Below are 27419 nucleotides of genomic sequence, written 5' to 3'. Positions count from 1 at the left end.
GTGCTCGGGCAGATCGCATAGATCTAGCTCAAGATGACCCAATTGGTTGTTTGGAGGATGCATGGGGATGGTGCTCCAGAGCTCAAACATCTAGCTATGTGTTTGTTGTCTCAGATTGCTAGTTCCTCTGCAGCAGAGAGGAATTGGTCCACATATAGCTTCATCCACTCTATCAAGAGGAACAAGCTTACCTCTAAAAGAGTGGAGAAGTTAGTTGTTGCGTACAGTGCCCTACGTCTTGAGCATAGGAAGACACCTGAGTATTTGAAGGGACCAGCAACACGATGAGATGTTGATCCAGAGGATGATGCACAGGTAGATATGGAGGAGAGACTTGATGAGAGACATATGGGGTTGGTTGGTGTGCCATTTAGCATGTTTGAGAATGCTAGTGATTCAAATTTAGATGGTGATATGGTTGATCCTGATTTATTCATGTAGCAGCTAGATGCAAAGACTAGTGGGGCATTACCTTGAGCAAAATTATGCTCATTTATCTTGTGATATGTTGATGTTCTAACTTCTTATGTTATTCAGATTCTCACTCTATAAAATTTTGACTCTTGATGTATCAGACTTGACTTTTATAATTTTATTTCAATATTCAGTATTCAATGTTCATAGTAGGAACTTGGAAGTGGAACATCAAGATTCAATATGGTTTAATGATTAATCATAATGTATGATGTATGATGTAACTGTTGATGTATGATATATGATTATAATTTATATCAATGATCATGCTTTGCAGCTTTTCGTTTTAAATTTGTTTCAGTTATAAACTTATATGATTCATTGATTTATAAATTATATTTTATATCTATGAGTTTTTAAGACCCTGATGTCCACCCACGTTTCCTAAAAATTGGTGGGAAGCTTTTGCATAGGCCGTTCCCGCGTATCCTCGCTCATTTGCCTCCTCGTCCCGGAAACTTGGTGGAACATTGAAGTTTTGTTATAGGTTCATTGAACTTTTAAGCACTGAGCAGTTTGAGGAGTAGTCACGGGTGTGTGATTTGCTCGGGATTAAGAAAGTTCTTTGCACAAGGGCCTCATGACAATATAGGATCTGATTTTGAATCACTCCCATACTTGCATCGTTTGGAATTTATAATTCTTGGAATTCTCTATAATAATTGCTCTTGCTTTTTCATTGTTACAATTTTTAGGATATTGCAATTATATCACCCTGGCAAGGTTCGTTACAGTTTGATAAAAGTTAAAGGAGACATCAAATCTCATAACACTTATTTTGTAGTTACAAGCATGACATCAGATTATCTAGGCAATCTTATAATAGTTTTTCCATTTATGGACATCAACAATAATCAGCTAACGCTTGAATCTAGTAAATGTCAACGGGCAATTACCTGTTTTTTAATATTTTCTGACTTTCCAAGATCTACTGCACGTGCATCCAGAACCCTATCTGTAAGGGAAATGAGAAATCTTGAATATTTTGGTACAAGAATAAACCTGCAAATATCGTTTAACACATTTTATCAGTATAAAATACAAGTTTTTATCACAATATACACATCAAAACTTTTCCAGCACATCAACATGGGATTTTCTTGGTTTGACATGTTAAGGAATTGTGGTTTTCCTTTTCTTTTCCATTTAGATGATCCCTTTCCTATAGTCATGGTAAAAAGGTTGACCATGAATCTCAAATGTTAAGATATATATCCAGATCAAGCATATTTCTTCATTATATAACATGATATTCTATTCTCCATTTAATTTGTTGAAAACTGTTGCATTCTATCAATTGCGAATCTGTAACATATGACCTAATTAAACCCTGTGAAAACTGTTATAGTTGGCGCATTCTATATTTGGACAGAAGATATGTAAATCAATATTATATATTGCCCTCTTGTTATTTTCTTCCATGAACAGGAATCTAGGTACCTTTTGCTGAGTCATTTTTCTCGTTCATAGGCAAGATGTCTAGGATGAAAATTATAGGACTTTCATAACAAATTTTCAAAGATGATGTGTCTTGATTTGGCTACAACCAAGACCTAGGCAACAGAGTTGAGATATCATGAAGTCCAGATCTCTACCAAATAACAATATCGGAGTTTAATGGACTGAATCCTGCATTATTATTTATAAAAGGTGTACCCATAACAAAAGTTAATACACAACAAACATTTTATTCACAACAAATTAAGTTCCTGGCTTTGTATTCCCAGTGAATGTCACACAATCTCCAAGTATTTTTTTTTAATTTCCCTAGCATCACCTAACAATCACCATGGTTTTTCTCTCAACTCTTTCAGGAAAATAGACGTGAGACAAAAGGTGAACTAACTAATAGGATAATAACCATGTCTATAGAAGGTAACCCAGGTGGAATCTCTGTTAGTGTTCTAATAAAGTACCTGCATCCCCACACACTGGAAACATGATGGAACAAGTCCAATCTATAAGTATGCAGTTATCAACTCATACTCACCATCTCAAGTTTCAAGTTCACCAAAATTAAATCTCGAAGAAAATGGCATTGGGAAATAAGATATAGATAGATATAGACAAGATAAGATAATTTTATCAATGTCCAGCAGGTGGGCCGTAAATAGGTCAAAGGGACTGCTGCATACATCAGAACAAACTATGTTGAGTACAATAATACAACCTTTGTAAGATGACAACTACACATGAGATGGGTACAGATAAAGCAGCACATCTAGACGTACTGCAAGTTAGACAAATATAAATTGTCCTCCTCCATATTCCAAAAACAGGAAACCCCCTCGTTGCTTTTCTTTTTCAACTCTTTAGGTGTAGTACAGACAGGAAATATGTAAATAAGCAAGACTATTTGACTGTTTAGAGTTTATCTGTCTTCTCAATGAATGATAAGATACAATCAAATTTAGTCTGCAGCCAAAGAGCTTGTAACATGTAAACATATATGAAATCAACAGATTTCGACAATATCAAAAGCAAATAACATCACCATATCCTCAAGTCATGTTATCCTACCAACAAATGAATAACATAACCTAGAAGTTGTAAAATGCTTGACAAATTTATTTTATAATTTTGAGACCTGCATTAACTATCAACAGTTTTCGTGGAGATAGCTTTGCATCTATCAGTAACTCCTAGTCATTGTTTGGGGAAGTGTTACCGGGAGCAAACCCCGCGGCCATGTTATCACGCAAATCTGCTTCCACAAACCTGCATGACACTTTCATACAGTCAACCCTGTCATGATTGAAAGTCTCTCCATTCAGACTGGCCTTTTTCAGTCTCAGGGGGGTGTCCCCAGATGATGTATGCTGTTATCAACTTAAAGTTCCTGTGTTAAAATTCAGTTTGCTTAGCATACAATAATATTTCACTTTTGATTTATTGATGCACAATTAAAAGTGACTTAATTCTGAAATAAATTTGGAATGGTGCGTATCAGATTTATAAATATAATAGCAGCAACAAAATTAAAGATGATGCAAGAGACAAATGTGTGCCTCAAGTGAAATAAATCCAAAACAAGTGCACTCTAAGCTACCTTCACTCTGCATAAAACTTTATTCCATAGCATCTAACACATTCAAAGAGTTTGAATCAAACATATTTAATAAAATCACAGATTACCCAAGCAGTTGGTTCCACCATAGTGAGTCCTAGGTAAATGGCTGCCATAAGTTCTCTCACTTGCGGTGGAAGTAGTGGTCTGAGAAACTAGAACATGGAAAAGTGAGATATCCGTTGCTACTAAAGCATCTAGGAAAAATGAATTCTCCAACCTATGTACTGCTGCTCCAATACGCATATATGGAAGAAACATTTCCTCCCTCAAACGGGTTCATTCAGTGGCTCAAAGCAAGGAGAAGTTGGAAAGACCAAAAACTTTGTATGTGGAGCTGGCCTTTCTCCCTTTTCCACTTTAAAAATGTTTTTTCTTTGGTTGAATTGCATTTTCCATTATGACTGCTGGCCTGAAAAAATTTCTTACCCTTTAATTAGGCTTTCCCTCACCCAAAATATCTTCTCTCGCTGTTTACAATTCATGCTTTACTCAACAGCTGGTTTTTTGCCTTTCTGAGTCGAATTACCTTTTTATGTCCATTTTTCACCATGGAAAAGTATCTTTCTGCTGTCTATTTTGCCCATCTTTTAACCCATTTAACCTACAGCTTTAGAGGAAGATGTTGGACTACTGCTTTATAACCTTTTCCATCCAAGAAGATGACTGTTATTGTTATTTCTTCAAATCACAAAATCATCCTCTTACCAACTTTTGTTCAACCAGCCTTTTCCTTCCTTTGTATATCCAATAAAGAAACTATACTCTAGTTTTCTCTACTCTCTTCATTTAGAAACAGCAACATCCTACTTTTAATAAATTCATATCCATCCTCCCAAATTTGATTTCAGAAAAGGAAATCTATGGTTAAGGAGTTGGAAACATAATACTTTGAGGTTATGTGAAATTGGCTTATTCACTTAGAGGAAGGCGAAAAGCCTCAAGTAAATGAGACCTCTTGGAAGATGAAAACTAAGGGTCGAGACAATGTGTATTAATATGTATATTCTGTTGATAGTATGCATCACAAGTTTATCTGAATTTGATTATTATGTTTGTGTGTTCAACATAGTATCAGAGCATGCATATACCTGCCTTGCTTAATAGTTTTAGCCCCTAGTTTTGTGGCCTCTACCTGGGTTCCCTCACTAGAATCATGCCCTTTCACTGCATTTCTGTTTTGCATGTCAAATCCAACAGTCCTCTGCTTTGCCATTCCGAGTAACTATCATTCAGATCCTGTCCGTTTGCTTGTTAGTTGTGCCCTGTCTGCTCCTCATAACTGATACACTTGGCCATTTCTTGCCTCAGTCTAGACCACTTCATCGCACACCGCTATCCGCTTCTCTGCCCGGCATTCTCGCATACTACAAGAACCCTTAACCGCAACGACTTTTTCTCTTCTCACGCTGGCTTGACAAATCTATTGCATAAAGCTCGTTTAGCACTGGTTCTTATGCTTAAGCCACATGGCATTTCCACTTTGTTTTTGTAATGTCCCCATCCACTTATGAGACATAAGGAGAAGATTCCACTAGCCTAACTAAATTCCTGTAGGCGAAGATGGGAAAATAAGTCAAGGGAACACAATTCACCTAGGAGAACACCTTAGAAAGCTAAAGTGGTGAAAAGGGGGACATGGGTCCTAGGCTAACGATAAGTCACTTTTAAATTAAAGTGAGAAAATCCACTAAAGTGACTGCGAAAATCCACTAAAGTGATCTTATTACAATAAATGGTAAAAGGGTGAAAAAATGGTCAAGTGAGTTATAAACAAAATAGAAATGAAGAGTCACTCTTCATTCTCGTATTTGATCACTTGAAAAATATATCTTGGAGAGCTCTTGAGAAAGAGGCTAGGGTTTTCGAAACATCATTCTGGTTGTTGGTTTTGGTGTTGAAACTTGAAACTATGCACCCTAGCTAGTAGTGGAGCGGAATCACTCAGGTTCCGACATTGCACTTCATTGTTGAAGAAGAAAGTGGTGGTAAAAATGGTGTAAGTCTAAAGGTGTTATCAATTGATTTTATACCCTGACCTTTGATATTCTCTATTCTTTGCAACTGATCGAGTTTATTCCTAATTTGCGAGGCCATTTACCTAAGGAGACAAGTTGATACTAGGAGGTTGAATTCTAAGTGACATTTGGGTTGAGTAATCATTGTTTTCTTGCTAGAGTTTTGGGTCGAATTTATCTATTGTTATTAGGTGGCCAAAGTCTCTCTTCTTTACTAACCCAGACTACTTGCATTTATGGGCATATTCTCCATTTAACACAGACCAAGTTGATTATATTTCAAAGGCATTATTGAGGAACTACAGAAGACACTGGGAAAAGTGACCAACTCAAGTTTCGCTGGGTCCTCAAAATGTTTAGCCAGATCATGAGTTCGGAAGCTAGACACATATTTCCAACTCCATCAAATGACAAAGACAAATGCCATTAAGTTGGTTGCTTTACATTTGGATGGAGAGGACCATGAGTGGTGGTACCTGTTGAAAAATGTAACCAATGTCGGTCTTCATAACGCTCAGTTGCCTGAAGTAGCAAAACGTTTCGGAGTTTCCAAAACGTGTACATTTTGAAACGTCACCTCCCAAATATGGAAACATCGGCTAAAACGTCATATATATATGATTAACTCTCATATACATGATGGTCAAGTTTCAGTCGAGTTTCGAAATTTCGGGTATGGGTACGACCTAAAATGTCGGGTTCCTAGAAGTTTCATGCAATATAGTCATAATGTAATAAAATGTAATTTTATCATGATTATATTCACTATTATTATTTTATCTCTAGTCAAAGCATGTTCTTCATGCTTATAGGGTCAATTGAGTCAAAAAAGAATTTATTGTGAGTCAAAGAAAATGTATTTGAGTCAAAGTCCACCAAAGTTGTCAAGTTGGCCCTCCTTGGGAACAAGTCAGTTTGGGCTTCCAAGAGCCACCCATTCGACCTCCTGAACATATATATATATATATATAGGACAGTTCGATCACTTTGGACCACATACATTCATTGTCATCATACATATCTTCTGCACCTAACTAATGAAGAAAAGGACAAAAAAGAAGAGAAGAAAGAGCTCGCAATTGAGGAAGAATTTATGTGAAGAAAGGCCAAAAAATTGATCAAGTCGCAGACCCGAAATTTCAGGTGCGAGATTTCAGGAAGGCCCGAAATTTTAGGAAGACCAGTTTCACCTATGTTGACTTTTGACTTTGGAGGTGACTTGGAAGAGGCTCGGACTTGGAATTTTAGTGGTCGGTTTTGGTCTTGGATATCTCATTTTGATTTGCTTCTATAAGAGAAGGATTTTCCCCCTTGTGGGGTGTTTTCCCTTGGCTTGAAGCATAAGAAAAAGTTTTGATATATAGCTAGGTCAATCACTATTATATTTATAAACAAGTGCATGGAGCCATTAATATGACTATTGATCTTTAATTCTTTCTTATATTTGTGATTTATTTTAATTTTACATTTGGCATAGGTATTTCTATAACCAACCAACTAGTATTTATGCGAATGCACGTGATCATATTTCTTACTCTCTCAAACTATTGTTCTCATCACTTATCAAACACTACATTTAATTTGCCACATCACTCTTGCATTCCTTTGATCCTTTACACAGTTCCTCCACATCACAAAGTGTAATAATATGGAAATATGTTGTGGTTGTGCCCTCTTTCAAACTAAAATTCCATGATACTATTAAATGTCATGCTAGTTAAACTCCAAATCCCTTCCTATACTAGTATTAATTCATTGACTAACCAATCCATTTAACTTGCAAGAGGAATCATTTCCAATGTATAATTATTTACTACCCCAAAGTGTGAGAGATACTTAGGATTTAAGGCAGATTTATACCAATTTCTTATCATTATTCTCCACATACTCATGCAAAGACACTTCTGAAAAGAGGATAGCTCTTGTATAAGCCCAACATCATCTGGAACAACTTCCTCGACTTATGCCCACGAAATGTGAACTTTGAAGTAATTATATTTTAATTTGATTAGATAAGTTGCAACCTATATATATATATTACTTATTAAATATACATAAAATGTGTCCCTCATGTCCTGTTTCCAGGTCGCTGCGTTTCGTATTGAATACTCGTATTTATGTGTCCTTCGTGTCTCGTGTCCTCGTGTCATGTGACTTAGATGGTTTCACATTGATCATATTGGGTGGTTATTAGATGCACTGCACTAGATGGATCTCCAAACTGAAAATAATTATGGGAATTACACATTGGTAAATGACTTCTTTGTGGTTGATGTACCGGATACCAATGTGGTACTCAGGGTTCAATGGCTTTATTCCATTGGGAGATACACTACTGAACAAAGCAAGATGGAGATGGAGTTCAAGGACCATGATGGCAAAAAAGTACTCTAGCGAGCCATGCATTAGTATTTGCCCAAGATAGTATCATCTCAAAACATGGAGGCAATGTTGCGGCATGGAGACATCGAGTGGGAAATTGAGTACTATATTTCGGATATGAAGCCACCGGATCAACCTTGACAGCATTCAGTTGATATTCAGGTATTACTCAAACATCAAAAAGTTTTTGGTGATATTCCGCCAGGTAGACTAGCAGACTAGCAATATACTTCACATTTTCAGAGGTTAGCGTGATGGTAACCAATATATCTGATGCACGATTGGTGATGTTGTTTGTTGAGGGGCTCTGAGCTTCTATGTGGTTGGGTTAAGGCTTATATGACTGCCACTCTACAGGGTACAGTCAGTAGAGCTAGAGACATGCAGGATGTTGTTCCTTAAGAGTAGGTTTCCTCCTAAACGATCCTTCCCCTAGAAGAACAAAGAGGTTAAACACTTTCAGGAGTGGACGGGAAAACAAAAGCTAAATAGGGAGACCCGAAAAGAACTGAGGAATAAAAAACTATGTTTTAGATGTCAGGAGCATTGGGTACCAAGGCACAGGTGTTCAAGGAAGGACAAGACAGACAAGGCCCATTACATTGAGGATTATTCGGATAATGATATTAATGATGAGGATGAGGAACAAGGACACCACGCAACAGGTGAGGAGACATCACAGGTTGGGGCTAAGGGCCCAGTTATGGCATCCATATCAGCACTTCCTAGATACCACACATTCAGAGTCAGAGGGGTTCTGCTGGGACATAAGGTGACAGTATTGATTAATGGTGGGCCATCCCATAACTTTATAGACACAGCGATGGTGCATCAGCGAGAGATTCAAAAAAAGGAGTTTTATGCTTTCACAGTGATCATACAAGGTGGTTATCAAATGGAGTGCACTAGATGGTTCCCCTAACTGAAAATAACCATTGGGAATTACATGTTGACAGATGACTTGTTTGTGGTCGATGTACCAAATACCAATGTGGTACTCAGAGTTCAATGGATTTATTCCATTGGGAGATACACTATTGATCAAAGGAAGATGGAGATGAAGTTCACGGACCATGATGGCAGAAATCTAGTCTTGCGTGCCATGCATCAGTATTCCCAAGATAGTATCATCTCACAGCCAGTGTTTTCAAAACCGTTTTTAAAAACCGGTTACTGGTCAAACCAGCCGGTTAGCAAGGCTGCCAGTCTGAACCGGCCAAAAAACCCGATTGGACAGGGCATTTCGCCATTTTTTAGCCCTAACCGGTGAAAACCGGCCGATTTAGGACGGAACCGGCCAGTTTGTATCAAACCGGCCGGTTCCGTCCTAAACCAGCCGGTTTTAGGCACGCCCACCGAAACATGCAAAAAGCGGATTTTTTACTGTGGTTTAGGGATTTTGGGGGGGAACTAAAGGTGTTTTCCCTCCAAAAACACCCTCTCCAAGCTATAAGAGACCCTGTCTCACTCTCATTTGTCTCACACATCTGATTTGGAGTGTTTGTGAGTGTTTGTGAGTTTGTTTGTGAGCTTGGAGAGTGGAGTTTTTGCTTAAGTAGTCATCTTGGAGTTGCAGTTGGAGCTATTTTGGAGAAAGTGTGTAGCTGTTAGTGGAGTTGCCATCTTCAAGAGGAGGCTAAGGGAGCTAGTTTGCATTTCCAGGTAAGGATTTGCACTTGATAATTCCTCATTTGAGTCTGCTCTCCATGAATTTTTTTTTTTTGTGTTATAAACTTCTCACTTCTATGATCTATCATGTATGCTATAAACTCTCTAGCTCTATGCTATCAAATTTTGTAGCTTGAGCCTTGCATGTGCATTTGTTTTCCTACATTTATCTTTGGCTTTCCATGTTGCTTAGCTGCAATTTTTTTTTAAATGGCAGATTTCTTTGCAAATTGTTATTATTTCAAGCAAACATGGCTCCAAAAGGAAAGGACAGTGCATGGGCTCATTGTGATGTAATTGATGGAAAAATGATATGCAAATTATGCCATAAATCTATTGGAGGTGGGGGTATTCTTAGGTTGAAACAACACTTGGCTAGGATAAGAGGCCAAGTAAAGCCATGTGATGCACCAAATGCACTGTTAGGTCCTATTAGGGCAGAATACATTTCCAAGCTTGAAAAATTTTATGAGGATAAGGCTAGGGAGAAGGCCATCCAAAATGACACTACAAGGAAGAGGGAATTATTAGAAGCCATGAAAGAGAGTGGGTATGATGATTATGAGATTCAAGACTCCTCTTCTATCCCTTCCACCAATGACCCCTTTCACTATGTTCATCCTTCTGTTGGCCAACCATCAAAAGGAACAAAGAGAACAAACATCCAAAGTTATTTCTCATCTTCTGCCAACATTGCCTCTTCTAATCCCACTTCCTCCCAGCCAAGTTCTCAACCCACTTGGATCAACATTGGAAGAGACAATGCAAAGAAACTTCTCATCAATACATTGCTAGATGGTGGTATGATTCAGATATCCCATTTAATGCTGCTCGCTCACCTTATTACCAAGCTATGTGGGACTCTGTTATAGCTGTAGGAAAGGGCTTCAAAGGCCCTAGTATGCATGACTTAAGGGGAGCTCTTTTGCAAAAAGAGATATCTTCCATTGATGAGTATTTGGTTGATTTTAAAGATTCATGGCTCAAAACAGGTTGTTCCATTATGTCAGATGGATGGTCCGATGGAAAGAACCGCACTATCATTAATTTCCTTGTTTCTTGCCCTCAAGGAACCATGTTTTTGAAATCAGTTGATGCATCTGATAAGGTAAATGATGCAACCCTTCTATTTGAGCTTTTGGATAACGTTATTCAGGAATTTGGGGAGCAGCATGTTGTGCAGGTTATCACTGATAATGCCTCAAACTATGTTCTTGCTGGAAAGATGGTTGAGGCCAAATATAAGACCATATTTTGGACTCCATGTGCTGCACATTGCATAGACCTCATGCTTGAGGATATAGGCAAAGTGGAGTGGGTAAAAAACACTGTAGAGCATGCCAAGTGCATTACAAAATACATTTACAACCACTCATGGGTATTGAACCTAATGAGGAAACACACTAGGGGCAAAGAGCTTGTTAGGCCTGCAATTACGAGTTTTGCAACTCACTTCCTCACGTTGCAATGTCACAATGGTCAACATAAAAACTTGCAAAAAATGTTTTCCTCTGAAGAATGGTCTGAATCTCGGTGGGCTCGTAGACCAGATGGAAAAGACACCAAAAAGAAAGTGTTAGACACTTATTTTTGGAAAAGGTCTCTAGAGCTTGTGAAAATTACCGAGCCCCTTGTTAAGGTGCTAAGGTTGGTGGATGGGGAAAGATTGGCCATGGGCTACATTTATGAAGCTATGGATCAGGCAAAGGAGCAGATACGGGCAGCTTACAAGCACAGGTTAGCTAAATATGGCCGTATATGGGAGATCATTGATAACAGAGGGAACAATCAACAATCAACTCCATCGTCCTATACATGCAGCTGGGTATTTTTTGAACCCAAGGTATCACTATAAAAATCGGCTAGGAGATCTGCATGATGGGGAGGTCAGAGCTGGATTGATTGATTGCTTGGAGCACATGGTCCCTAGCCATGTAGACCAGTTGGAAACACATAGACAACTTACTGTTTTCAATATGGCAAGTGGTACTTTTGGCAAAAACTTGGCAAAGATGGCAAGAGATGTGGACCAACCAGGTAAGCAATTCCAATTTCCATTTTGTTTTTCTTTTCAAGTTAAAATTGTTTACATTCTTTACAATTCAAATGATAAACTAAGTTACTAATTAATGTCTTTTTCCTTGCAGCACATTGGTGGGAGTCATTTGGTGGCCAGTGTCCTCAATTGCAAAGGTTTGCAATTAGAGTCCTCAGTCAAACTTGCAGTGCTTCAGGTTGTGAGCGCAATTGGTCTGTTTTTGAGCGCATACACACGAAGAAGAGAAACCGTTTGGAACAAAAACGGTTAAATGATCTTGTTTTTGTGCAATACAACCTTCGACTGAGGAGGAACCAAATGATGAGCAAATCACCTGATCTAGATCCCATTTTGTTGGACGATATTGATCCAACATCAGAATGGGTGGAGGAGACTGAAGATCCTGTGTTTGAGGCTGATTTTGATATCGACATGGCTTTAGCGGGGGATGAAGCAGATTATGTGGTGGAATCAGAACCAGGATCAATAGCGGCATCAAGGAAAGGCAAAGAACCAATGGAAGTCACTAGTCGTGCAGGTCGACAAACGCGTGCTTCCATTAGGTCCACTTCTATTGTCATTGGTGGCATTGATACTCAGGTTGCAGATCAAGCTGAGGCATCCTCAGACTCTGAACCAGGTGATGTCTATGTAGCTCCTGATGATGATCCTGTGTCTAGTAGTGGTGATGAACTTGATGATTGATCATGTGCACACTGTAGACTTGTAGTAGGCCAATGGCCTCATAGCTTGCAACATTGTTTTTGGACTTTATAGGCCATTTAGAGCCTCATTTCTTATGTATTTTGCTATTTTGTCGATGATATGTATTGTACTCGGTGCCATTTTGATATATTCACCTTTACATGGTATATAAATGAGCAAACTTTGCATATTTTGTCTCTATTGGCTTGGAATCATGGTTTTACATCTTAAAAATAGTTTTGTTTCATTAAAAGTTAATTATTTAATGTATTTTTTTAAAACCAGTTCGTTTAGACCAAACCAGTCCCGGTTAGACCGGTTCCGGTCGGTAAACCGGTTCATTAGGTGGACCGGTCCGGTCACCGGTTCCGGTTTTAAAAACATTGCTCACAGCATGGAGGCAGTGCTATGGCATGGAAACATCGAGTGGAAAGTTCAGTGCTATACTTCGGATATGAAGCCACAAGATCAGCCTCAATAGCATCCAAATGATATCCAAGTAATACTCCTTAAACATTAAAAACTTTTTAGTAATATTCCTCCAGGTAGACCCCCAAATAGAGGGTTTGAGCATTGTTACCCACCACCTGTGCGTAGTATCCATAGGAGAAAAAATTTCTCCTAGATGGTCCTCAGCCAGCAGCGACCAGATAGGTTGATGTGCCACCATTTCCTCCACCTAAGCCAACCTTATGCTCCCTCACCCATTTGTCATGATCGTATCTTTAAATGTGCACCTTCCAACCCTGCAGGTATGGCTTTCATTATGTAGTTGGGTACAAATGTTTACTGATCATGGACACTTTCGGGCATGGATTAGTGGGGGGATTCGGCGGAAAGAGTGGACTTGGTTTGTATTCTTGTCTCCTATGTCCAATTTGACGATTACCCTTCTATCCTAGTCCCAACGGATCTCCTTTATGGGCTACTAGCTTTAGGGTGGCACTACATGGGAAACCCCGATTTTGGTTGTGTGGTCTCGCTTCCTGACGCCATATACATCACCCCCCCCCCTTTGCTCGTTATAACCCCATTCACCATATTTCCCATCTGGATCCACATTTGTCCATTGGATCCACAAAGAGTTAGCCTCCCCCTCCCCTTGTCCACACCTTGGGTCGGGCCCAGAATGATGCCCCGGAGATTGATGCAGTGAAAAAAAAAAAAAGTATGATTTGGCCACTCTCAACAAGAAATGTACCATAAATTGCAAAAGATGGTTGCGACATACAAATTCAGCACATGGGCAAAAACAAAACATGATCTCTACCCCTATCATTATGGCCATCACCCTAGTTCCCAGGGTCCCTCATATCAACCCATTTCATCATTAAGGAACCCATGATTGTCCCTGTTCGGAAATCTAGGGCATCATAATTAGGTGATTTCTCTTCTAATGATAATTTTCAGTGAATGCTTTTTACTTCTTTAGATTAGGATCTTCTCTTTGGAGTTGTCTTTAGTGTGACTTTTTGGACTTTCCGATGTTGGAATCCGGCGAAAAAATTTAAGGTGAAATCTTGGTTTTTGTTATTTAAATTGGTTTTTTCACTGTATATATCGATTTAGCACCCTGAAAATCCCCTAGGGCACTTCGAGTATGCAGGGGTAACCCATCAGGCTTGTGATTTCAATAAATTCCTGCCGGATTTTAGAGAAATTAAGCTGGAAAATCCCACCGAAAAAGCTTCCAAAAAGCCTCACTAAAGACAACTCGCTTCTCTTTAGTTAGATTACTATAATGTTCTTCTTTGTCAAACAACTACCAAAGCAAAAACAATACAGAGACAAGACACATAGAATGTAGGCGATCAGCAAGGGCCAAAACCTCTCCAACTTGAGAGGAAAAACCCAACTGAATTATTCTTCTTATAGAGACTTCAATTGACGAATAACAAGACCAAGACCCTTGACCTATTAACCTCTCCAAGACCAAGTCACAAGGCTTTCTCCTCTTCCTTCCAACAACGATAGTCAAACCACTGACTTCTCCCTCCTTCTTGGCTATCCTCAAGAACTCAACTTCGTAGATTGGACCTACAACTTTTTCCGCCTACTTAGAAACCCTAGTTGCGGCATGTGTGAGAGATATATCGTGAAGTGACCCCTTAATCTCCTTCACTTGGACTGAATGACTTTCTCCTTTAACTCGGCTTGATGAACCAACTTGTTTTCTTCTTGATTCGGCTTCTATTACAACAATGAAGACTTCAACTCTTTTTTGCAGCAGGTGGTACTCCTTTTCCTCGCACGTGTGAAGGTATTTACCCTAAACATACCCAAAAATACTTCGACTTGCTTTTCTATTTCCTTCGTTGGATGAGATGCTTCCTTCTTGTCCTTCTTCGCATTCTTTTTTCTTTCAGATGCTTGACCAAATTGTTCTCAAAGTGAGGCCGAGCTGCCCTATATATAGTGGTTTTCCCATCAAAAGTAAGCTGACTTGAGCCATGAGGTAGGCCAACTTGTCATTTTGGAAACATCTTTATTTCTTTCAAAGGCCGACATGAGGGAGGGCTTGTGACAAGGTCTTGGAGAGTAATTAACATAATCAAAATGACTCTTTACAAGGTGTAACATGTCTTCAATACATGACAATGACTCCCTAGACTCTATGACTTGATGACCAACCCTGAAGGCTCACAATGGGAGCCTTAACTAAAATAAAATTCCTAGATCATGAAACCCATGAGTCAAGCATTACAGATAATTTTATTTTCTTCCTTACATCAATTACATAAAATCATAATTACATATGTCATTATGAAGACTAAACCTAGTTACACTTTTCAACACTCCCTCTTAACTAGGGAGGTATTCATAATCCATACAAGGTACTTAGACATTCTCAATCTAAAGAATTCCCATAAGAAGACTCAGATTGGTAACACATTTGTATAGCATCATATCAACCAGCATTGTCATATAGCAAGGCCCTGATTAACATCTCTATCACTCGACAAGATCAGAGCTCAATGTTAGCAAGACTAATGATGTATAGACACCCTCATCATTGTCTCTCCCGGAACATACCGCACCGAGGTTTTCTCAGAGTATGTTCCACCATGACTATTCTTATCTTAGATTCCTAGTCCTCAAAGAATATCAGTCCTCTGCAACTACTCTTCTCTTGGATGCCCTAACTCATCCTCGAAGAGTATCGGATGCCAAATGTTTACCCAATCTTCCATTTTGTCTTCCCAAGCGAAGACAAGAATAATGTGTCTATCTCTCCCTCCCAACTTAGGGAGGACATACCCATTTCACTGAAGGAATATACCCAAGCTCCCTCTTGACCAAGGACTTGCTTCTAGCAACTCTTCAAGTTGATATCATGGGACAACCAGTTGTTTGTAGAACTCCTTCCTTTTCTGTCATGAAATTATTCTTTGTCATAGAGTCTACATCTTTTGGGATTTCTTCGTAGGGCACACACCATCCATCACTTTCATCCATGAGTTAGCCATGTCATCATTCCTTTGATCGAAAAGTGATCCATTAGTTCATATCTAGCCTTTTTTCATGCCATGACGCCTCTCTCATGCCATGTTTCCTTAAGGATCTTTCATCCTACTACATGGTCATTAGTGGTGGAAGATATCCACAGCTCTTCCCATGGCAGCCCCGCGTAAATCCAGATATTATTCAAAAATAAGTATTAAATCAAAAGTACCTTTGTGATGGTCTTTCATCATGACATCTTCTAGTTTGCATCAGTATCTTGTATACACATTGACACATCTCCAAAAGATATATATTGTTAAGGGTCTCTTTCCTTTTCAGACTTCATCAGATTCTTCATATCTTTCATGGAGATATCCTGGTCAAATCTCCAAGTCCTCGGATGTTGATCGCTTTTTCCATAGTTGCATATTTCATGATCTCTTCCTTTATTTCTTCACACATTTTCTCCTAGGAACTTCCAGTCATAGTTCCTCCAATTTTGTCAACCACCTCATATTTCATATGAGGACATATTATGTTGATTTCATCTAGACAATGTGTGACCAATGCCTTCCTGCATTTTTTCAAAGGAGCAGATCCTTTCTTATGACCACGCTCTCGAGATAGGGCATTTATCCATGTTACCTACAACCACATGACATGACTCTACAATATTCAATACAAGCATACATACCTCATTTCCCCTTAGGTCATCTAGACTTCCTTCAGTAGCTTCCTTGATTGAAAGAACTTCAATCCCTTGATCTGCTTTCACCTCTTATGTCATCATTCCATCATCCCAAGAATTCCCACAAGTTGGAATTCTTGATGAAACACTTGCTTCCTTTTGATTGGTGAACTTTCCAATGAAGATTCCAATAGAGGATCTTGAGTATCCTCAACCAACAGATGTTTCTTTTTGATGTATGATAAGCTTTGTACTAGATGACTTTTTCTTTTTCCCATAAGTACCACTTATGCTTCTAATAAGTTTACCAAGAGCTATATCCTTCCATTGGTGACTGTCATCGACTTCTTTTACAGCTATTTTTCTCTATGATCACGAGCTCTTGCTCTTTAATGCTTCTATGATGCATCCTATCATTTTCCTTAGTGATTCACGACAGCCATATCTCACAACAGAAAACTTGAAAATAGGAACTTGAAAAGCACTAGGTGAGAAAGACTATCTAAATCATAATAGAGATCTTTTACTTCCTCTTTCTTGGATTTCTTCCTTTCAACTTCCTCCTCTTCTTCGGTGATATGGGCTTCTTCTCTACCTCTTTAGTTATTGTCCTTCTTGAGCTTAGGACAATCTCTTTTGTAATGTCCATATTCTTGACATCCATAGCATTGAATCTTAGCCATGTTATTCTTCTTTTTCAGAGGACCAAATTTCCCAGACTTTCGACTTCTCTTTGCCATAGCAGCATATGCTTGATTTTGCTCACTAGATCCTACATCAGTTTTTGCCTTCAGTATGGTTTCTTCAATTTTGCATAGAGACCATAGATTCTGGAATGGAGTAGCTTCTTTCTTCCCATAAATGCTTGAAGTAAAGTTACCCCATTCCTATGGTAGTGCATTTAGTACTACAGTGGTCATCTCCTTGTTAGACATTATTTCTCGATGATCTTGAAGTTGATCCCTTATTTCAGATATCCTCATAAAGTATGAGGCTATTCCTTCTTCTTTTGATATCCCTAGCTTGTAGAGTTCTTGCCTTAGAGAGATAACTTCTCCTGCACTGCTTACAAAAAACAACTCTACCAATTTGTCATATATTTCTTTTAAGGCGTTGTGTTATGAAACCAACTCACAAAAAGATAGAAAATATAGATCAACGCCTTAAAAATAAACCTCTTCAAGGGGGAAGCCTCCTTTACTTTACACAAATGAACAATTCTTAGATGATTCAAATGACAAAACCTCGTTTCTATATATAGGAGTCTAAAGGGTCACAATATAACCATAGTCGATCTACAATAATAATATAAAGGCACAAAAATAATAATAGTGGGATTCTATGAGGCACATTAATAACAATATGGGGACAATAGGGGCACAACAATAACAATAAGGGATATAACGACAATAGTAATGGGGGAATCACTAGTATTATAGAGACCTAACATGCCCCTCTCTTTCAAAAAACTGTTGTCCTCAACACTTGAGTAGTTCTGGATGCTTCTGTATAAAATTCTCATCCTCCCACATGGAATCTTCAATGGGTAGGTTCTTCCACTTGATGAGATACTCTGACATTGATCGATTTCGTAGCTGTCCAGTTCTTGTTTCTTTGACTACTTCAGGTTCCAATATGATTTTTCCTTCCTCATCAAGTTCTGGGCAATATTGTTTAAACTCGAAGCTTGTCACCTATAACCTTCTTTAAGCATGAAACATGAAAAACTGAGTGCACTCGGGAAGCTACAAGAAGCTCCAATTTGTATGCCATAGTACCTATCTTTTGCAACACCTTGTACAAACCATAATACTTTGGTGATAATCTATTATCCTTTTTAGCTTGCTTGAAGGACATTTGTTTATATGGTTGTAACTGTAGGAATACACAATCACCTACATCAAAACTTCTTTCGCTGCGATGTTGATCTGCCTGTTGTTTCATTCTATTCTGCGCCAAGGTGAGGTTATCCTTTAAGAGTTAGAGAACTTGTTGTTGATGCTCGATGTGATCTTCCACTGCTTGAACCTTAGAATTTTCTCTTAAATATGATGTGATGGATGGTGGATGATATCCATAAAGTGCCATAAATGGGGTCATTTTTGTTGCAGTATGGAAGGAAGTGTTATACCACCATTCAGTCAGAGGCAACCATTTGACCCATTGTGTCTGTTTAACAGACAAAAAGCAACGAAGATATCCTTCCAAACATTTGTTTACTATCTCAGTTTGCCCATCAGATTGAGGATGATAAGATGAGCTATGAGCTAATTGAGTACCAAGACAAGAAAATAATTTTGTCCAAAAATTTCGAGTGAAAATGGGATCTCTGTCGCTTACAATAATCTTTGGGTTTCCATGTAGCTTTTGAATTGTTTCCATAAATGTAGTAGAAACTGTACTCACTTTAAATAGATGAGATAATGCACAAAAGTGTGCATACTTGGTAAGTTTGTCAACTACCACCATGATAACACTCTTTCCTTCGGACTTGGGTAAACCTATGATAAAATCCATTGAAACCTCCTCCCAACGTTGGCTTGGAATGGATAAAGGTTGTAATAGTCCTGGAGTCTTAATTGTTTCAACTTTATTTTGTTGGCAAACCAAACATTCCGCCACAAACTTTTGAATATCCGATTTAAGGCCATCCCAAAAAAACTCCTTCTTAACCCTGTTGTAGGTTTTTAGAAATCCTCAGTGCCCTCCTAAGAGAGAGGTGTGCAATTCCCTAAGAATTTTTTGTTTGAGTTGTGAATTCTTACATAGGTATAATAGATCCTTGTACCATCACGAATCATTTTTCCATCTAAATGTATCAGATGTACTGGGATCTTGTTGTATCTTTTGAATGAGTGCCCAAACTTCCTCATCATTCTTCCATTCATCCCTTGCTTCGTTTATCCAATCTGATTGGATAATAGAAATGGTGCAAAGAAATGCTTCCACATCCACATCCTTTTTTGAGAGTGCATCTGCCACAACATTTTTCTTCCCTTTTTTGTAGATGATTTCAAAGTCATAACCCAACATGTTTGTGACCCATTTTTGTTGCGCTTCTGAAGATAATCTTTGTTCTAAAAATTATTTAAAACTATCATGATCTGTTTTTACCTTGAAGTGTCTTCCCATTAGGTAGGGGTTGCCATTTCTTAAGTGCATGTAGTATTGCCAATGTTTCCTTCTCATAAATAGCTTTGTGTAAATACTTTCCTTTGATTGGATGACTTTCGAAAGCAATGGTCTTTATTCTTGCATTAAAACAGCACCAATTCCACTTCCTGAGGCATCACATTCCACAATAAAGGTTTTTGTGAAGTCCGGTGTAGTTAAGACTGGTGCTTGGCACATTGCCTCTTTAAGATATTCAAAGGCCTTCGTTGCTTCTGGAGTCCATGAAAATGCATCTTTTTTCAATAATGTTGTTAGAGGTGTTGTTATTCTCCCATAATTCTTAACAAACTTGCGATATTACCCTTTCAACCCGAGAAATCATCGTAGATGTTTTATGGATCTGGGGATTTTCCATTCCTTAATGGTTTTAATTTTGCTAGGGTGTACCTTAACACCTTCATGAGATACAATATGACCCAGATATTCCACCTCTTGTACTCCAAAGAAACATTTGGAGATTTTTGCATATAATTGTTTCTCCTCCAATAGTTTGAGCACCATGTCCATATGTTGGACATGATCCTTCCAAGACTCGTTGTAGATTAGTATCTCATCAAAAAATACTAACACAAATTTTCTAAGGAATGGTTTGAAAATGAAATTCATCAAACCTTGAAATGTAGAAGGTGCATTAAAAAGGCCAAAAGGTATGACCAAAAAATCATAATGACCCTCATGAGTTCTAAATGTTGTTTTTGGAATGTCTTCAGTGTTCATTCTGATTTGATGATATCCTGAACGAAGATCCAACTTGGTGAAGTAAATTGATCCATGCAATTCATCCAATAATTCATCAATGACAGGAATGTGAAATTTATCTTTAATAGTGAGCTTGCTGAGCTCTCTATAATCTGGACACATGCACCATGATGCATCCTTCTTATGAACCAATACTACTGGAGTAGAGAAAGAACTTTGACTAGGTTGAATTATACTAGCCTCTAGCATTTTTGCAACCATACATTCAATTTCACTCTTTTGGACATAGGGATATCTGTAAGGCCTGATGTTTGGAGGAACACTTCCTGGAATCAAATTAATAGCACGATCATGATCACGAATAGGTGGGAGGCCTTTGGGAGTCTCACATACCTTGGAATGATTGTCCAAGACTTTTTGGACATCTGGAGAAATGGATGATTTCGTTGAGGGAACCTCTAGTGAACATAATTGTGCAATTATGCCTCGTTATTCTTTATTTAAAAGCTTTGCCATTCCATTAGAGCTGATTATCTTTCCTGGTTTCCCTGCGATACACCTTAATTCAACTTCCTTTCCTTCTGAAGAGAATTTCATGAAAAGTTCTTGAAAATTAAAAGCTATTGTACCCAAGGATTGTAGCCATTGGACTCATAGTACAACATCAGCACCACCCATTGGAATGGAAAGCATTGGACTATTCAATACATATTCTCCCATGGATAGCTTGATATTATGGTACTTTCCTAAGCAATTTATGGTTCCTCCACTTGCAACCATCACTTGACACTCAGGTGTTGAATATAGCAAGCAATTCAATTCCTTGGCTATCTTACAATGAATAAAATTATGGATACTTCCCAAATCAATCAACACTATTACCCTTTTCTTCTTGATATGCCCTTCTATCTTGATAGTTTGAGGAGTGGTAATTCCAACCAGTGCATTACAAGATATGGTCGAATTCATTTCTTCTTTTCCTAGGGTTTGTTCCTGGTGTATATCCTCTTCTTTTGACGTTTCTTGTACATTTTCTTCCTCCTCTTCACAATCTATGTAAAATAATTTCTTCTCAGCACACTTATGACCTTTAGTGTATTTGCTATCACAACTGTAACAAAGCCCTTTTGTTCTTTTTTCTTCCAATTGTTGTGGTGTCAACCTTGTAGGTTGTGGATGGCTAGGGGCAACAACACTTCCATCTTTATGATTGTGAGTGGTAGGTTTCCTTGTTGCCATAATTTTGCTTTCCACTTTTTTCCAAACTGAATACCTTCTCCAATGAATCTGGTTCCCAAAGGCGAGCCTCATGTTGGATGTTATCTTTTAAAGTCCCTATGAACACATCAATCCTAAGCTCCGCTGGAATATCTTTTACCCTTATATTCAATTTTTGGAAGTCCTCAATGTGCTCCATCATTGAACCCTTTTGTTTGAAATTTATCAATTAGCTAAAAAAGCTGTTGTTTTTTGTATCATCATAATGTGTTATCATTTCATCAGTAAAAATAGTCCAAGTGACAATTTGTTTACGAGAGCAATGCCATCGATACCATACAAATTGATTTGGTTCCAAATATAAAGTTGCAATGCATACATTTTGTGTGTTTTACACATTATGGAGATCGAAAAATTGCTCCATCTGTAGTATCCATGTTCCCGGATCCTTGCCATCAAACTTCCTCATATCGATCTTTGGAACATGGTAGTTCTTCGATCCAATGTTAGAGTCTATAAAATCATTATTAACATTTATTTTGTTCTCATCACGAGTTTCCTTTACTACACTTTCGCCATTAGTAAGCATTTCTTGTAGAAACTTTGTCAAATCTGTCTTCAAATCTTCCATGCCTTTCTTTAAATCATCCACCTTAGCTTCCACGCCATCCATCTTAGCTTACACGTCATTCATCTTAGCTTCTACACCTTTCTTTATACCATCCATCTTAGCTTCCACGCCATACATCTTAGTTTCTACGTCTTTCTTTAAACCATCCATCTTAACTTCTGTTACTTTTTGTGCGAGTGAAATTTGTTGCACTTGGTCTCTTAATTTTGATATATCATGTTGCATTTCTTCCTCTTCTTCATGAGTCATGCTAGAGCTTTCAAGTTGCTTACTAGGTGTTTCCATTTTCTTTCTTTGGGACATCAATTACCGATAATAATGCTTCACTATGCCCTTTGAATTCTTTCAAACTAATTTTTCAAACCAAGCTTATGGAAAAAAATTTAAAAAAACTACACACTTTTTTTCACTTTGTAGGAGCTCGATATTAAATCTGATGTATATCTGTAATTGTGGATCCCCAAGGTCTGAAATTTCTTCCTGCGGTAACCCTCTAAGTAATCTTTCTAAGCCCGCAAGTCTGATCAAGATTGGATTCTCCAATGAAGAGTTATGCCAAATCTCCCACGATGCCCTGAGTATAGACTAGTTCAGTAGAGCGAACTTGTACGACGTGCCACGGGTCACTGTTTCAACCTTAGGTTCTGAAAATGATACCCACAAAAACTACAATCTGTTCTCTTTCTGTAACTTCTTACGAAAATTCAATCTGATGCTCAGAGCAAAACTTATGACGATTTTCCCAAGGTCACATATTTGGAATGTAATTCGGGGGTCTGCAAAAACTCTAAATTCCTCGAATTATATCTTTGAATATATAGCGAGACAAGATCTGAAATTCGGGCCCAAGGTTCAGCGAGATTTCCTCTCAAATGGATTTTTTTTAGCTTTTGAAACGTCGCAGAAAAAAAGTTATAGCAAAAATGCCACGATGACCTATTTAGAGCAGCAAAACCCTAGAATCCAAAGCTCTAATACCAGATGTTATGAAACCAGCTCACAAAAAGATAGAAAAGATAGATCAATGCCTTAGAAATAAGCCTCTTCGAGGGGGAAACCTCCTTTACATTACACAAATGAACAATTCTTATATGATTCAAATGACAAAAACCTCCTTTCCATATATAGGAGTCTAAGGGGTCACAATATAACCAAAGTCGACCTAACAATAATAATATAAAGGCACAAAATCAGTGTTGCAGGTGAGCACCCCCCTCACCCTCGATCCCGCTCCCAATCCGCGCTCCGGGCGGAAGCGACTCGGGAGTGGGTCAGGAGCGTGCTCCCGAAATCACTCCCAAAGCGCTCCCTAAAAAAAATTTCGCTCCCTGCCTTTTCGGGAGCGTTTCCCTTTTTTGCATTTTTTTTGTAGTAATGTTCGAAATGCAATTTTTTTTGAAAAAAACAAATAGTTTTTTGGTGGGGCAACTTAATGATCAAGTCTAAGCCCTAGTATTGATATGTTATTCATGGTAATGTCAAATTCTTAAAGTAAAAGTGACATTCTCCTTAATCTTCATTTTCATCCTTTTACTTAAATTTTTAACATTACCATGAAATGACTCAGGATGTTTGAGAGTGGTTCCGGCCTCATTGGATTTCATATGGAGAAAGTAGAATTTTAGATTTCATTCAAAATCCAGCAGACTTATCAGTTTTTCAGGATTTCAAGATTGGGGGATTGCAATGTTTCCATTGAATTTTGTCATGTATTAGGGTATGAAACTTGTATTTAATCAAGAGCACCAATCCCTCTATGTAACTTGATGATAGTGACATTGGTTGTCGAACTCCCTATCATGACTCTCCTAAAAATGTACGCATCACTCAAACAAAATCTTGACTTGACATGCCATGCTTTTTCTATCTTATGTTAATGCTTAGAGGGTGATATTACTGACATAGATCCCTATACAAATACAGAGGTAATGACAAAGATACCTCTAGATATTAATGCTTAGAGGGTGATATTAATGGCAAAGATCCTGATTTTCCAACAAGACTAAAAAATTAGACATTTCTCGTGGTGGCAAGAGGCCCAAGCATAAGAAATAGATAATTGATTTACTTTTCTTTTCTAGTTTCTAGTAGCTTTTATAACTATTGACTCTTTCATATTTATTATGCTATTTTTTTAAACAATATATGACAATTTAAGTTTGAAGTTAGCAATTATAACTCATTAGTAATGAATTATAAATATGATGCTTCATGAAAGTTGAAATTTGTTTCATTTTATAACATTTCATTTCATGTTAGATATTATTTGTTGTAATGGTTACACTTAGCTTACAAGAACAACTTTGGTGATCAATGATGAAAATGTTATCTATTCAATTTTGAAAGCTTGAAACTTTAAGATTGATGAATCATGAGACTCAATATGTTGTATGTTACTATGTTACTAACTTGTGGACGTGGTTGATGAAGATTATAACTTCTAGATGATTGTTGTTATATGGTTCAATCTATGTTTTCTTATATCTAATTCATTATTCTACATGTTTTTGTTGACATATATGTATCAAAATATGAAATAAAACTATATATATAAATATATATATATATATATATATTATATAAAAAACGCTCCGGGATTCGCTCCCAAACAGGGAGCTTCTGAAAATGTCGCTCCCGCTCCCAAGTAACACTGCACAAAAATAATAATAATGGGATTCTATGGGGAAAAATAATAACAATATGGGGACAATAGGGACACAACAATAACAATAAGGGATACAACGACAATAGTAATGGGGGAATCACTAGTATTATAGGGACCTAACACGTTGAGGAGATCCTTGATGGATTCTATGAGAATCATTTGAGCCCTCACTTCCCTTTTCATAAACTTAGCAAGTGCTTGAGCATATTCTTTCGATGGTTTGGTGATAGATCCTTTGACGTGATCCATAACCTCATTTTAATTGAGATTCAGATTTATCCTCTTCTTCCATGCAAGATGGTTTGAAGCCCCAACCAATTTGTTGCTTTCTTTGCAAAAAAACATTTCGACAGATTCAGACATAAATATACTTGTGCAAATACTTCTTCCACTTGTTGCCTCCCATTAAGAGCTTCTAGGGTTTATGAGTCATTGTCATATATGAATGACCCATTTGGGCATGTTACATATTGTAAGAAAAATTAATTGAGTCAACATAAAGTCAAGAAACCCTCCAATACCAAGTCAAAATACATGCAACAAGTCGGCCTTCTCAAAAGGACAATTCGGCCTAATTAATGTGTCAAGAAGCATATATATACAAGGCTAATCGACCACATTGGATAGCATGGATTCAAGATCTCAGAAGTTCGATATTTGGGCAAGAAAAAAACCTCTCATCCAGCGAAGAAGAGGAAATCAAATTGAAGGAAGAGCGAAGTAATTTCAAGAATATTTTTGGCTAATTTTGTTCACATGTGCGATGAGATTGGGGCTCAACCTACTGCAACAAATCATAGGCATAGTCAACTCTAGGAGGCCGAAACAAGTCAAAGAAAAGGAGTATCTTGCAGCCCGAAGTCACAATAAGACTAGCACAAACCAAGCAAAGGAGGGAAAGCATTAAAATTTCCCTAGTACAGTGACACATGGGAAAGTTACAGTTATCTATAGGAAGTCGAGAAGTGTAGGAAGAGAGGCCAAGAATCTCAGACTTGGATTGCAATCTCGAGGGTTAAGGAAGAAGCAGAAATTGCAACATTATCAAGAAGAAATTGTTTTTGACTTGAAGCAAGGATTCACATGGTCTTGGAGGGGTTGCTGATCAAAGGTCTAAGTCTTGGAAATCGTCAATTCAAGATTCTATAAGAAGTAGAATTCTTACGGGTTTTCCTCTCAGTTGGAGAGTTTTTGGCCCTAGTTGATCGCCTACATCTTGTGTGCTATTGTTTCATTGTTCTTTATGTTTTGGTAGTTGTTTGGTAATAGAGAACACTAATTATAATAAAGGAAAGAAAATGTAAATTAAGTAAATATACATCACAAACAGTTATCAAGCAAGAGAAATCATCTCATCTCACTAACCTAAATTTCTCAACACTTGGGAGGCTTCCTTTTGTATTATTGAGCTGCCTTGGTGAGCTTTTCATCAAGGAATCTTATTTTGGCACATTGTTTTATTAGTTGGGTCGTTATTAGGCATTGTTAGGCAAATCGAACCCCTTAAGGAGGATATATATCGATGTGATTATCATTTCATTTGATCGTCACTTGGTTTTGGACTTGTATCTCTTCTTGAGATTTTCGCTATAACTCTTAGAGGATGATTTGAAGATTTTTGAATGCATTTTGATGTTTGAGTTGATGCTATACTATTTTGTGTGAAAATCTCTGAATCTATACAAACAGAACTCCTACTGCAATGACTGGTTTATCATTTCCTACTTGTTATTTCATTCAACAAGTTATTTAATTATAAACAATGATAAAAAAACACTACTCCAGGCTACACTAACGTACAGATCATAAATTGAAACAATAGATGAGACAAACACACAAGGGACACTGTTATTTTTGGACAACACGTCCCCCAAAAAACCCAATGCGGGAAAACCAGTGTAGCAGATAGAGGGTGTGTAATATTAAGCAAGTAGAATCTGAGTACAACAGGTTGCCTCACACACCGGCTAACCTTTCAGAGAAATCATGCCAACAAGAAATACATACGAGGGTTTACCTCATAATTGATCCACTGAGTGGCCTGACTCTGGCAAACACTGCAAAATCCCAGCGCAATCACTGCTTGGGCCAACGTCTTGCCTCTAGGAGACTACGTCACCCCTTCTGTTGGATCGATTTGCTAGAGGAAGACTGTTGTTCAGCCCTCCCGGCTCAAAACCTCGCTTCTCCAGCAAAATCTTGAAGTTCTGATGAATATCTTACTCTGCCACCACAAGAGACCCTCTCGGTCTGCGTCAACACGGCGTGAGCCCCTTCCTGGGTTGCGTAGGCCTCTCCGCTGCCTCTCTGCCGGTACTCTTTGGCTCAAAACTTCTTTCCGATCCAAATCTCTGCTTTTGCCCCTCACTGTAACTCAGATCACTGGTTCGATTTTCTCAGCAAACCACACCCCAGAAAAATCAAACTGATTTTATCACTCGGTATATCTCCAACTGACCCTTAAGCCTCCTCTTATAATTTTCATGTTGATGAATCAACGGTCGAGATTAAGTCCCTAATCAATGGCTAAGATTAAAAAAGACTTGAT

The 27419-nt window shown here is 38.0% G+C and overlaps 1 protein-coding gene across 1 annotated transcript in view; it reads right to left on the bottom strand.

Annotated features, from left to right (window-relative positions):
* The window catches only part of LOC149195074 (protein SLOW WALKER 1-like), a 255714-nt gene that overhangs the window by 42873 nt on the left and 185422 nt on the right, over positions 1-27419 (bottom strand). Inside the window, exon 13 of the mRNA XM_089405238.1 lies at positions 1371-1476. Coding sequence (XP_089261364.1) covers positions 1371-1476 — 106 coding nt within the window. The remainder of the gene's footprint in view (positions 1-1370; positions 1477-27419) is intronic.

This window comes from Pinus tabuliformis, chromosome 2_2 (genome assembly GCF_031772625.1).
Source record: "Pinus tabuliformis cultivar Carrire ecotype Pingquan chromosome 2_2, CPIR1, whole genome shotgun sequence".
Taxonomy (NCBI): Eukaryota; Viridiplantae; Streptophyta; class Pinopsida; order Pinales; family Pinaceae; genus Pinus; species Pinus tabuliformis.
The sequence above is the reverse complement of the archived record's forward strand: the minus strand, read 5'-3'. Positions and strand labels throughout refer to the sequence as shown.